The 15,124-nt window shown below is 40.8% G+C and overlaps 2 protein-coding genes across 8 annotated transcripts in view; one reads left to right on the forward strand and one right to left on the reverse strand.

Moving 5' to 3' along the window:
• The window catches only part of psd3l (pleckstrin and Sec7 domain containing 3, like), a 189,765-nt gene that overhangs the window by 13,549 nt on the left and 161,092 nt on the right, over positions 1-15,124 (reverse strand). The gene's annotated exons all lie outside the window — the stretch shown is intronic.
• Positions 7,725-9,221, forward strand: LOC134038918 (uncharacterized). The gene is made up of 5 exons (XM_062484580.1): positions 7,725-8,263; positions 8,479-8,597; positions 8,682-8,804; positions 8,881-8,946; positions 9,062-9,221. The coding sequence occupies exons 1-5, from the start codon at positions 8,011-8,013 to the stop codon at positions 9,170-9,172; spliced, it is 672 nt and encodes a 223-aa protein (XP_062340564.1). The 5' UTR covers positions 7,725-8,010; the 3' UTR covers positions 9,173-9,221.

Genomic DNA, 15,124 nt, shown 5'->3' on the forward strand with positions numbered 1-15,124 from the left:
CATGTTACAGTGTTCAATTTAGTTAAGAGGTATAGACTTTCACTTGGCCATTTGAAAACACAATTTCCCTTTTCCTGAAACCATTCTGCGGTAGACATTAGCTTTAGAACTCGCAGACATACAGTTTACCCAAACACACTCCTACAATTATCTAGAATGAGACAATTCATGCCTCTCCATAAGTGATCAAAGCTGCCTGAGTATTGAGGAGGAGGAGCTCCTGCATAAAATGAACAAACAATTGAATGGGAAACTGAAGTTAACAAATTACTTAACCTATGGGAAAAAGTTAGCGTTAACCGAACGTTATCTGAATTGAGCAAGAAAGACAAGAACGATCTTAAAACGGATTTTACGTTAGCTGAAATAATTGAACATTGGCGAACTGTAGGAGTCCATAAAAACAAAGCAGAAAAGAAACTAATATTGAAGATTACTGTACATCTAATTGGCAAATGTCTTCTCAACTCTGTCCTCAAAGCAGCAACACCTTTTTGTGCCACAAGGCAATACACCGCTAATACCTTTGACCGAGGTAAACACCAAGCCCCAGCAGCCCACTACTAGACAGTGTAACTTCTGTAAAAGACAGGGACACACCGACATGCAATGTTGGGATCTTGGCAGAAGTATTCCTCCCACACGCTTGTTTTATTCTAACAACAAAGTTAGATTTTGTCGTGCTTGTCTACAAAGTGGCCACACTGAGTCCAAATGTTAGGATCTCGGAAAGGGTAGGCCTCCTCCATTTTACATGCAGCAAACGCTGGGGATACATTGGGCAAAAATACCTTTGACTTAAGACATGCAATTCTATCTCTTACATTTCCTTAATTCAGGTCCAAGTTGTGAGATTGCTACATTCCTACTGTATTACCCCTGTGTCTTTGATGTAGTTAAAAGATTCAGTTGTGGTCAGTTTATTTTGTTGCTGCGCCAGTTCCTTTAGCATATGCACAGTGCATATTATTTGTCCATCCATGGGTTCCTATGTTGGTTTGTGTGGATGAGAATTGGGTATTGTGGGTCAGTATGTACCTTTGTGTGTTTTATAGAGTTGATGGTAAATGTTCTAGGCTTAAGCTAAACTGACAATGGATTGGTAGAACTTGTATTTTATTTTATTATTACTGTTTAATTTGTGTTTTGTTTATTTTGGACCCAAGAACAATGTTTTGTTTTAATTGCTATTTTAATCTATGCTAGATGATAGGGAGTCAGGTGGCTGAGCGGTTATGGAGTCGGGCTAGGTAATCGGGCTAGTAATCAGAAGGTTGCCAGTTCGATTCCCGGCTGTGCCAAATGACGTTGTGTCCTTGAGCAAGGCACTTCACCCTACTTGCCTCGTGGGGAATGTCCCTGTACTTACTGTAAGTCGCTCTGGATAAGAGCGTCTGCTAAATGACTAAATGTAAATGTAATGATATGTTTGTGTACCTCTTATCTATCAAAAGGGAGGACTGTTGTCCACCTATTTTTTTCCATTGAGTTTTAGGACACTGTCTCACTAATTTCCATTTTTTTATTCAATCCGACTATCTCAGACCCGACCACTCCAAACTTTACAATTTTCATTGTTAACCAAGTGCTGTGCTTCAAGTGTGTTCTGCTGCAAGAGGACAAGGACAAGTAGCAGGAATATGTTAGGCACATCTGCGTGCCAGTAGACAATGGTTCTTCCAAGTGATCCTCTGAGCAAACAGCCATGATCATTAGGATCATCGCTGACCTGTCTGCGATAAAGTTCCTCTCTCCTATGGGTGCAGGTTAAAACACGACGAACACTGCAGCTTTAGCCTGTGCTTTTGTGTCCAAGAGGGAGGATTGTAAGGGTGGGTGTCAACCTCTCATATGCTAAAGTCTGGAGATTCTGGACAGACTCTCTACTCAATGGCTCTCACACCCCATTGTGTAAAGATTTGGTCTGATTGGTTGTTCTTGTGTATAAAAGGAATTGTAATGCATTGTTCTGTGGATTATTGATCTCCTGAGACATTCTCTTCAGCTCTGGCTTGTGCTCTAACCCTAAAGGCCGCAGTATGCTTCTCCGACTCCGTTAACGGATGGGCGGGCTTACGGATACGGACGGATATGGACGGATAGACTGTGTTTATGGTATCTCCGTAGGCTGTGGGTGCTGAAAACAATTCACCGCCAGAAGAGTAGGTGGCGCAACGTTTTTTTGTAAGTCGTCGTCGAGTGTTTATTTACCTAGGTTATGGAGAAGTCGGAGCAAATTTACAAATTAGCCGTTTCATCAATAAAATACGCCCATTTTCAGCAACTACACTGCCCAGTTCTCGTCACATTTGAATTCAGATGCTGATTTACATGTACTGTTAAGCTGAAATATGAATTGTAAAAACTTACAGCAATGGCGGTCAAAGGATTCTGTTCGTCCCGTTTATCACGGCAACCCCGCCCCTGACGCAAGCGGTTCTTAATACTGACCAATCACAGCCAAGGGGGTATTTGTAACTATCCGAAATTACAACGGATAGTTAGAAAATTCACGAGGTGCACGTCGAGCTCTCCGGGGCTCTCCGAGGGCACTCGGAGAGCTCAGAGAGGGCGTTCCCCGTAGAGGAGGGCGTTCCCATGTGTCCGTTTTTTGGAAAACGGAGAAGCATATATCGGCCTTTACCCTCACATCTTGCTTTCTGTCTCTGATTTACAATAATTATGGTAGCATAGGTAAGAGTTAACCTTCATTTTGTAACATGTTTGCCTTGTAATTGATTTCATTCATTAGCAATGTTATTAAATGTTTATTTAATTTAACCTTGCTTTGACCATTCTAGCTCAGATTTAACCCATAGAGTCAAAAAGCTATGATTCTATTTGTATTGGCATTATTTGGTTCATGCTAATACACTGTTCAGTTTCCCATCTTCCTTTGAAACCATAGGGGAATTAATTTTGGTTGTTTGGCCAATATTTAACCCCCTACAGCATGAGGTTCTTGGGATGGAAATGCTGTATTTTGGTTTTCCAAATAAATGTTTGGGCAAATGTTTTTCATTTAAGTCATTACATTGTGTCATCTGTCAGTGTTGTAGTACTCGAGACCTGTCTCAAGACCACATTTTGAAGGTCGCGGTCTTGTCTCGGAATCAAGACCGGTGTTATCACCCAACTGGTCCCTAACTGGTTCCCCAGCTGTGCGTTCACCCATCAGTCTTCCTCTATCACCTGATTTGTCACAAATTCACAAACATATTACTGCCAATTTTCAAGTCGAATCTCATATTTGCTGCGGCGAATATGAAAGTATAGGCTACGTGCGCACTACATTACATCCATTCACGACAAAATAAATGGAGACAAAATAAAACATTTGCAGGCTCGCATGAAGTGGGATTCTATCGCACTTGAGCAAAAACACGTATTACACCAAAGCCCATTGCAGTACACTGCGAGCTATTCTATCTCCTGAAAGATTAGCTAAATTGTTACGTATTTATTTTGGCAACTTTGTTGGCCTTCAGGTAACATCTTGTTTTGGCTTCTTCTGAAACAACTGGTTACCATAGACACTACCCGAAAGTAGGCTACAGGGAGTCAGATGGCTGAGCGGTGAGGGAGTCGGGCTAGTAGTTCGATTCCCAGCCGCGCAAAATGATGTTGTGTCCTTGGGCAAGGCACTTCACCCTACTTGCTTCGGGGGGAATGTCCCTGTACTTACTGTAAGTCGCTCTGGATAAGAGCGTCTGCTAAATGACTAAATGTAAATGTAATGTAAATGTACTAATCACGTATTTGGGGTTGTTTCAAGGCAATAGCCGTATTTACCACAACATCACAGCTCCTTCTGACACCACATAAAAAATTCATACGAAGAACTTCGCTGCTAACCCAGACAATACGATCAAAATAGCCTACGTGTAACCCTTTGTAACACAACATGGGTCTATTCGTTTCCTATGCGATTTTGTGTATGGCTGAGTGTTTCTTCGCTGTATCTTTTGAAATCAATTCATTTCATAGTTGTATATGTAGTGAGCACTACATTACAGCCATTCACGCCATAATAAATGGAAGCTAAGAAAATATAAGATTCTCAAGCTCGCATGAAGTGGGATTCGATCCCACGAGCAAAAACACATTCATCATTGTCAGTAGCGGATGGGGGGTGGGGGCGGGGGCGCCGTAAACCCCGGGCCCCGCACCAGAGGGGGCCCCGCGATCTATGATTTTTTTTTCTTTTTTCATAATTTCTCTTTGGCAACAAAACGTTGATTGTATCCATGGTAGACAATTTTACTAAATATAGTTTTTCCATATAGTTGTGTACAATCTCTTCGCAAATATAGCCTATCAGATTCCTTCTTTGTAGGTGAGATTATCATTGTGGCGCAGTGTTCCTGGGCTAGTTGTATGAACAAGGATTATCGTGATCATCAGTTGGTTTTAGTGTCTCATTCATTCCTGTTACTCCATCAAGCATGGGGATTAACTAAAAGATAATTTTACTAAATATATATACATTTTCAATTTGTTTACATGACGTAGAGACGTAGTAGACGTACAGTAGGATAGACGTTGAGTAAACTTTTGCAGTTTGAGCATCGCTTTGCTGATTTCAGGAGAATATGGCTGAGAAATTTTCTGTGATGAACCCGAAACATTTTTGTCACCCTGATGCTGCTTGGAACGTTAGAGCGCTTGCAGAGTTCTATTCGGAATATCTGTCTAAGGCCGATTATGTCGTTGATGAATTTGTTACACTTCGTACTATGTACCTTGAGCTGAAAAACATGAACTAAACACACACAGCATCCTACCATTTCTCATTGACAACGACATGGACCGTGCTTTCCCCAACCTTGCCATTCTTTATCGCATTTACTTGACAATACCGATAAGCAGTGCTAAGGCAGAGAGGACTTTCAGCCGTCTGAAATCGATAAATAATGTGTTTGTGTTTTGACCTAGGCTATGAGTTTGCTGGTTTTGAGAGATGCACAATACATGTCAGTTCGGAAAAGAAAATGATTATAGTCTAGTGGAATTTTAGCTTGGTTTTGCGTGTAACTTGCCCAAATTGTTGCTGAAAGGATTGTTATATAGGCCTATGTTTGTTTATTATTAGTTGTCACTGTTAGGATGACTATAGGCTACTGTCTTTAACTTCATTTTGGGGCTTATGACCTCTTATCGTTGAATTTGAATATAGTGTATCCGGTAAATGGACAGATCATTAAACCCATGTTATGCATGGATTTGTGTAGGCATACTTATGTGAAAGATTCTAATGAATGCTGAATGCGAGGCTAGTGGCCTAGGCCTACATTTTGTTCGCACATTAAGGGCTATGATGACTGAACACATTTATTATATAGGCTAATATGTGCTGTTCACAATAGAGGTTGCCATTGGTTACTTTTTATTGTTATATTTTATTGCACTGCAAAATATTAATAACAGGGGGCCCCCAATCAGTTTCCGCCCCCCCTGAGACACAACCCTTGCTCCGCCCCTGATCATTGTTATCCATTGCATTACACCGTGAGCTACTGAAGCACATGGGATGGCACATTTTGGTTCTTCTGAAACAACTAGTTACCGTAGACACTACCCGAATGTAGGCTACTCATCACATATTTTGGGTTGTCTCAAGGTAATAGCCATATTTACCACGATATCATAGCCCCTTAATGACACCACACATTGCAAAGTAATATTTAAATCGTCGCTGTTAACCCAGACAATACGATCAGCTTAAATGCGAACACTGCCAACTAGTAGTCTATACATGTGGTCATATTCTACCCGCAACACAGTAGTGTCGCATGCATTTATGAATAGCATCCAGGTAACTTTGTGAGGTCTCTATGATACATACATTTGTATTTTGTTCCTAACAAACACACAACACATGTATTGCCATCATATTTCCTTTATTATGTGAAGCACTACATATGTTGTGTGAAGTATTATAAACAATTATTTAATTATTTAATTGAATATCCCTTACCCCTTACATCAGCACCTGGTTTGGGTTCATCCAAAACAGCTTGTTATCTGTCAGGCTTAAATTGCCATGATTGTCAAAAGTAGGATCATGTCTGTGCCCACGTTTCTATATCATGCCACTTATCATAGGAGTCAATCAATTAAAGTAATTGCACACATCTGTACAGTACAATTGAGCGAGTATAAAGGGGGCAGGTGAAAGGTTCTTTTCTCAGGAGCAACAGTGGGTTGATGGTTTTTGTAGTACAAGTTAAAGAAAGAGCAAATATGGATCCTCAAAAAGTCCAAGAAATTGTTTCCCTGAAGATGAGCAATATCTATCCTCCAAACTCCACCAAGAGTGAGAGATATGTTTTGAAAAGAAGGGCAGAGAGTTACCAACTCATTGGTAAGGCAAACCACACAACAGCACTTTACCCATTGCATTATAACATTTTGAAATATATGTTTAAATGTTTATGGCAATGTGTCCCTATAAATTGTGAACTCTATTACCAGTGCCACAGGAAGCAAGATGAACAGCAACATCGCTTTGCAAAGGTTGTTCTCACTCCACAGGAGGCCAATGATCTCTTTGTGGAGTTTCATGCCAGTGCCATTGGGGCTCACTGTGGAGTAGACAAAACCTTGCATGCCTTTCATCTATGGTATTAATGGCCTGGGATGAAGGCAGACATCACAAAATGGGTGAGTGGATCATTCATCCATATTTCTGTGGAGCCCATGAAAATATGTAGCCTATATATTTAATGTGTGTTGTCAAATGTTTTACTTTGTTAGATTTCCCAATGTGATAAGTGTCAGAAAAAGAGGACCTCTATCAAAGAGAAAACCCAGTACAAACCCATAGAGGTGAATTATCTCATTCATTAAACATGTTTCAATTAGTTTTTGAATGTGTCTTGGAGCAGTGAAACATTTAAAACATGCAGGGCAGGGAGGCCCAGGATCAGGTTGTAAAACTCTAAATGTTACACTTTTACTTGCATTGAAGGTGTCGGAGCCCTTTGAGCTTGTGGGGATGGACCTTGTTGGGAAACTGAAGTGCTCCAATACTGGAAACCAATACATGTGTGTGTTGGTGGACTACTTCACCAAATGGATCGAAGTATATCCATTAAAAACCGAGTAAGTCACGGATTGTATTATGGATTTCTTTTATAGGTATGGCGCACCCAAACGAATACTTTTGTACACAGCAACACTAGGGGGGAAACAAGATGGTGTCGCAGAAAATTTATATTTTTCATGTTCATATCCAATGCATATTCTCGATGAACTTTGACTTGTGTGAAAAGCTTGGTATCGTCAGAAGCTTGTGTGTACCATACCACCCACAAACAAATGGTTTGGTTGAAAATCTCAATGGCACCATTCAGGGATAAATCATGCTTCTTTCCTATATAACCTACATCATCTCATATTGTATGTATTATTGTAAGGAATTACTGTGTTTTCCAATTTCAGGGCTTTTAAAAAAATGGTGCAGGACCACCCAAGCAACTGGGACAAGTACATCAAACCTACAGTGTTTGGACTACGGACAAAGAAGCAAAAGTGTTCACCGTATTTTTTGATGTATGGAAGAGACGCCCGTTATCCATCAAAAATTCCAGTGGCAAGTGGCAGGTATGATGGCATTTCCCTGCAGTAGCAGCTGATTTGGCAAACATATCTATGTATCTGCTATAATGTGTGCTTGTTTCAATTTTTCGACACCAATGTTACAGATAAGCGATGAGGACTTAAATGCACTAGTGGAGAATGAGGATCTTTGCAGCCGGATATCTAACCTGGAAGATGTGTACCCTAGGGTGGAGGCGAACATCAAAGAGGGAGAAGAGAAGGTGCGGAAGAGGAAGCTTTTGAAGGGGGAAGATGACAGCTTTATGGTGGGGGATAAAGTGCTGAGAAAGAACATTCGTCAGGAACGGGGAGAAGGGGGGGAAATTGGAGTCCGACTTACTGGGTCCATTTGAAATAACAAAAATCGACGACAAAAGTGCTGATCTAAAAAACCGTAAAGGAAATATCATGGAAAAGATCAACATTGACCTCCTAAAAAAATATGTGGAACCACAGCCACGCATCCCCGCCAAATGGATTGCCATTGCCACTGCTTCCACTCCTCCTGCAGAACCACAGCTTAGCCCTTTCAGCTGTGTTACAGTTCCCCAATCACCCACTTTCACACCTAGTCCACGAACAGACCCCTTGTCCTCTGATCTCAGCAAGATGGTCGACTCAACTGACAACAGACCCTCAATGTCAGTCACTCCAAAGGAATGTAAGTATACAGTAACAGTCAAAAGTTTGGACACATTTTCCCATGTGTCCAAACTTTTGACTGGTACTGTAGATGCAATTTATTTCTAGCGACAACATACTGAATACATGCAGGAGTGTCATGTCCCACAGTAGGACTTGGGATTTTTCGGAAATTGATGCTGCATTCAATTACCATTGAGGCTTTTGTAAACAACTCTGTCTTGTCATTTTCAGTAATAGCTGAAATCTGGTCAGGTCAACGGCAAGGTGTGCTGTGGAGCAAAGTTGGGCCGTACAAAATATTTGCCGCTGGCCTGCAGAATCTGGCCCCCGGAAAGGAGGTAGAGAGTGAGGTAAATGTATGCTGCTTAAAGCCTTTTCATTTACATGCTTGGATATATTTGATGGGAAATGTAACTCCACAATTTCCACTGAAGGTTTTGAATGCATTCATTCATGCCGTAATTGGGAGGCAAGATCCAACTGAAAGCAGGGCTTTTCTTGTTGACCCCTTCCAAATGACAGCGATGTGGCAAAGATCATACAGGGGATTAACCAAGGTGAGTATTTCAAAATCTCTTCATGTATCATTACAATACACACAAGTATTCATTAATTATGAGTGTTCATTTTCAGCTTGACCCAATGGCATATGATGTACTGATAGGACCAGTCAGTGACAAACATCACTGGACTCTTGTGGTGAGAATTTACATGCACTACCAAGGAGCAAGTATAGAACCATGGGTGGTTCAAATGGGTGATTGATGTAAACGTTTATAATCATCCTCTTAACATGACTTCATGTCTTGTAAAGGTCATCTATCCAAAGCAGAAAAGGGTTATTTACATGGACCCCCTAGGTGAAACCACTGACCACATCAACAAATGCAGGAATATCACAAGGCAAGTCATAAACCAGTGGTAATATCATAAAAAGTTGTAGGTTACAAGTAGCAACAATTTTGCTGTTCTATAGAGCTTTTATGAGACGCAAAAACGTCCTGAATCACTGAATCAGGTTTGAATTTATTGTCTAAAAAATAACATATGCATTAAGGTATCATTGATAAATTGACAAAGAAGACCTGTGTTATATCTAGAGGACTTGTCAGAGCTTTGCCGTGCATGTGGGACTGCAAGCCAAAGTTCCTAAATAAATAAAGAGGAGCATGATGACTGGGTAAGTACAAACTTAAGTTATGTTACAAATGTATTGTATTACCAATATACTTCATGCTTCTCTTTAGATCCAGTGTACAACATGCAGCCTTTGGTTTCATTGGCTCCGTGTTGGGAAACCACCATTGGGGCAGGACTTCTATTGTCCTGCATGCACTGTGTAAAGGAAGAGTACATGTAGCAAAATCAGCCCAGCTAAAGCACGGAGGAATGCAACCGAACTCCCCGTTTTCAATCACGAGTTCTGCATAAAGTTTCCCTTTCCTCTGGTCCTTGTGCCAGCATGTTCTTGTCACCCTCCCACCCTGGCCCTTCCCTGCTTCCCCCTGTCATCTATCCAAGCTGCTTGAGCTCTTGCTCGGCCGTAACCCACTAGGACTCTCAGCCACACCCCGAGTTCAATGCCTGGTAAATATGCATGCACCCTTCACATCATCATTCATTCCTGTGCATCCCAGCAATCTCACACTTGTCCTCTCAGGACCCCAGGCTCGGCTCTGCTACCAGCCTCCACAAAACTGCATCAGCCTCCACCAACTGTGTAAGCCTCCACCAAACTCCATCAGGCTCGGCTCTGCTACCAGCTCTGTTTCAATAAAAGCATATCTTACTCAATCTCTGGCGTGTTACTAAACTGAAATTTAAAAGATGTGTGACACACTAGGGGTGGAACGGTACACTGAAGTCAAGGTTCGGTTCATACCACGGTTCAGACATCACGGTTTGGAACGAGTTCAGTACAACGGAGGGAAAAGCAAAACAAACCAGGTTCCTCTACGAGTAAATGTAAATTCCGATTGCGTCAGTGATTTGTTTGGCCCTATTTGTATGTGTATCTAATGGCTGGTTAAGCACTGTATGGAGGAGAAGTTGGACAGTTTTTTTTTGTCTCGTTCCAGTGATTGGCACATCTGGCTGATGGCGTTGGATATTTTTTGTAATTTAGCACACACCAGATGCGTTAGCATGTTAGATGTATTTCCACTCACATACCCCACAACCAGTGACGTGCGGTGATATCAGTAACCCAGCTAACACATGACGTTGTGGCAACGTGCTCAGATGGTAACCCGCGACGTTACCTTCTGGCAACGTCGTAGCAACGTTATAAAGGGAAGTTGCCAGTTGGTCCCATGGACAACGTTGCCACAACGTCGTACCTTGGTCGGCTGGTTACGTTATTTTTAGACCCTTGGACAACGTTGCCGCGACGTTGTACCTTGGTCGGCTGGCTACGTTATTTTTAGTGCCATGGACAACGTTGCCGCGACGTCGTACCTTGGTCGGCTGGTTACGTTATTTTTAGTCCCATGGACAACGTTGCCGCGATGTTGTACCTTGGTCGGCTGGATACGTTATTTTTGGTCCCATGGACAACGTTGCCGTGACGTTGTACCTTGGTCGGTTGGATACGTTAATTTTGGTACCATGGGTTACGTTGTCGTTACGCCGCTCTTTGGTCGTAGGACAACGGATCTCGAGTGCATTATAAGTGGTTTATCCAGAGATGGAGAGATCACACTGGACTGCTCTCAGTTCTGGCACTTTTGTAATGTAGCCATAGTCTACATGAATTTCAATCACATACAATATTAAATGTTGCATCCCAGCACATATAAATGTAGACAATGCATGTAATTCATGTGCAGCTCAGACCCAGCATGTCATTGGTCATCAATTTTCTCATATGCAGAAATATAGCTTTAATAAATAAAATACTTTACTGATATAATTTAGTCTTTCATTCTTTACTATAAACATGTACAAAAGCAATCAATGTGTGATGTATAACATGATTAAGCAAACATTCTTTGTATAGCACACCAAAGCTGTATGACACACAATGCAAATTTGTGCTCCAATAATTTTGTAATACAAAATTGTTAAATGTGACTAAAAGGTAAGCGACTCTTAAGAGTTTAATTTCCAAAGACCAGTCATCACAGAATATTACAATTCTTCCTTAGCAAACCTGCCCCTCAGTCTGCCCCTGAGCAACAACTTTGCACATGCCCATTTCAACGCATCGCTGAAACTGGGGTTTCAGAAGAGATTTTGCAGGGGTTCCACCGTATTCACGCATTGGATTTTACCTGGAAATTAGCTACTTCAAAAGGTGAGTTTCTTTACAGAAATAGTTTTAAATATTTAAATGTATTTGCAGAAATTGAATGGGGCATGCAATTACATATAGGTTTGAAATGTAGGCTATTTAGCCTGTTTATCTGCTATCAGATTAAAGAATATATTGTGCTTATTAAAGTTCTGTCTTATGAACTGAGAAGTGTGCTCAGGCTTAAACATTGAGTTTCGACCACAGAGTGTGGGAAAAGGGCTGTATTTTGTGGAAACCGTGTGGAGACGGCACCCGAGCAGGTGGGACGCGTAGGCAAGAACAACTCCCTGCTGCACAGGAGAACAAGCTCAACCCTCTTCTTGTGTTTTAGTTTTACTGCACTGTATAATATATGCTGGGGCAGGGACAGATAGCGAGTTGGACTTCGTGAACCAACCCAAACTCTGTTTTGGGTAGGAAAACATAGACAACCCCAGAGCTCTGTACTTGTTGATTTCCAACTGCTGCATTAAAGATGATATTATCGGACCTCTGAGACTCCAGACCACTCTTTCTATAACACAGACTTGTGTCATTGAATACCATCATTACATAATGGAATAGACACCAAGAAATTAAATCCTTCATGATTCACGTTGTTTACGTTAGGATTTCAATAGCTAGAGGTAGGCTTATAGGTTAAACCCTCCAGAAAGTTATGTTGAAATAGTGAAAATGCATATATGATATCAAAGTTTAAAGTCTCACAAACCACCCACAAAAGAATCAGTGAAAATAAACGTTCAGAACTGTTAGAAAACCTTGTTCCAAAATAGTTTATTTAGCCCTGAATTTTCAAAGACTGTGGAGCTAGGGCGTGGCTGAACACGTTTTGATCACAGTCGGTCATGGCATGCACAGCAATATGGCGTTATAAAAAACTGCGTTGTCGCTCCTTAGTAAGGACCTTATATGTTTGAGCCGTCTAATTCAAAATCACCTTAAATTAACCCTTGTGTTGCCTTCGGGTCACATGACCCAAAGGTTCATAACGAACCATCGTTGTGTTTGCCCAATTTTACCCAATACAAAAACAAATAAAAATTATTTTCTTTTAACCTTTGCAATGTGGGGGGTCTGAGACAGCCCAACGGTTAAAATAAAATGCTTCACTTTGTTTTTGTATGCGGTAAATTTGTCGCAATACGACGGTGGGTCACAATGACTAATGGGTCAGAATGACCCGAAGATAACACAAGGGTTAATTGAGTGAGTTACAAAATGCTTTGCTATCTATATTACTCCTAAGTATTATAGCTAGCACAGAGGTGCAATTAGAATTCCCATTGGAGAAAAACGTTTTCACGGCCATTCTTCATGAAATGAGTATGTTACATTTTTTGAGGAATACTGTTTACACCGATGCAATAACAATTTACTGTAAAAGCGCTTGACTTATCTCTTCTCTTGATAACAGGATGTATAATGTCGTGGAGAAGGACTGGTTGGGATTGTAGCCCAATGCTGGACCTTTAAAGAAAATGGGGTAGGTATACTTTAAATCTATAAGAGTATCATGTCACTAATTCTTCCAAGTTGTACATGACATCTGTTTTTGGATTAAGTTTATTCGTTTTAATATCAATATCAATATGCTAATACTATGTACATAAACTACATTCGGTAACCCTTCCTTTTACAGTCCCTTAAGTACTAGATATTTACATAGAAAGTAAAGGGTATGTTTTGTGTTTTATTGGGTATTACCGATTGGTACCAAGGTGGTAAATACCTAGATAATTCGAAGTATTTACCCATTAACTAAATACTAACGTGCTGATCATTACTGGGTATGTTTTCTGTATTATTGGGTATTACCGATTGGTACCAAGGTGGTAAATACATAGATAATTCGAAGTATTTACCCATTAACTAAATACTAACGTGCTGATCATTACTGGGTATGTTTTCTGTATTGTTGGGTATTACCGATTGGTACCAAGGTGGTAAATACCTAGATAATTCTAAGTATTTACCCATTAACTAAATACTAACGTGCTGGTTATTACTGGGTAATTTTCACTGGTCCTAATTAGGTAAAGACAGAAGACAAAACTTAGTATTTACCTGGAAACTTATAAATATTACTATTTAAATACCGCTGGTAGTAAGTTGGTAACTACGGGAGATATATATGGTAAATTATAAAGTGTTATTGGGTAAATACCACTGCTACTAAGTAGGTAAAGACGGCCAAGCTCCAGCAGAATTACGAACAAAATACTCTACTATTACCCTGCAGTTACCTAAGGTTTATGTCGGTAACAGTCCACGTCTAATGAGAATATAAGATAGTACTTTACAATAAAATACCTTTTCAGATACATTTATCGATGATGGCCTCATTTACTTGGCTGGTATACCTACCTCCGCGGGAATAGTTTTCCTCTACTGTCTTGGATACTGGGTATGTTCTTGCGCATGTTTGGACTATTTACTCAGTAAGTAATCTGAAACTGGACTGTAAAAAGAATCCGTGTTTGTTTCCATGGTGTTACCAGGCTCTTACCATACCCTTTGTAAGCGAATACCACTTTGTCAACGTTACCCTTAGTGTGAACTTGTACTATACGTTCCAAGGCGATACCAGGTAAAACATGGCTATTTACTCAGTAAGTAATCTGAAACTGGACTGTAAAATGAAGCTGTGTTTGTTTCCATGGTGTTATCAGGCTCTTACCATACCCTTTGTAAGCGAGTACCTATGGTGGCCGACATGTGCAAACGCGCTGCAAATTAAGAAAACACATGCAAATAGACAAAACACAAGCAAATTAAGAAAACAATTTCATGAATTTGACAACACATGCGCAGCATTCAGCAAACAAGCTGCAAATACACACAACACAACCAAATACATAAACGTGTTGCAAAAACGAAAGCACGCAAACCAAAAACGCTCAAACCATTTACTCAAACCATTGCCAACTCATTGTAAGGCATACCTAAGTTGTTCTGATCGTGGGGGAAACATATTTGTCAAAACAACAAATGTTGTCATACTAATGCTTTGTATATCCCATTCAGCTGTACCATCTTGGGCAAAGACCATTCAAGGTAACATTTGTTATTTACATCAATGTTACAGCTAATCTCGAAGAACCACAGTGTATGCCAATCATGCAAACTCTTTTAAACTCGTTTTACTTGTCCGTAATTACAGACACATTACAGGTTATGCTTCGGAAGATGGAGATATTGGAGGAGAACCAGCGAGAGGCTCTCCTATTCAGGCAACTACAGGGCAGACACACTGAAGAGGTGCCAGTGATGGACCTACAGGTGGCCCAAACACAGGCTGAACTCCAAGACCTTGAGGAGCGCCTTAAGGTGATGGAGTTCCAAAAGAGAGTGGTAGGTGTTTGGAGATGCCATGAACTATGGCTTCTACGCAGCGTTCAAATTGGTGCTGACAATAAGTTCATGACTTCTAATTGCAGACGCTGTGATGAAGTGGAAGACGGGACTGGGAGAGAAGGCTGTGGAGCTTGTCATAGCGGAGACACTCAAACACACCACAAGCAAGGTGAATGAATCATGATTTCAGATTCCATATCCAACCTTTCACATGGCTATGTGACA

Source organism: Osmerus eperlanus, chromosome 18, assembly GCF_963692335.1.
Source record: "Osmerus eperlanus chromosome 18, fOsmEpe2.1, whole genome shotgun sequence".
Lineage (NCBI taxonomy): Eukaryota > Metazoa > Chordata > Actinopteri > Osmeriformes > Osmeridae > Osmerus > Osmerus eperlanus.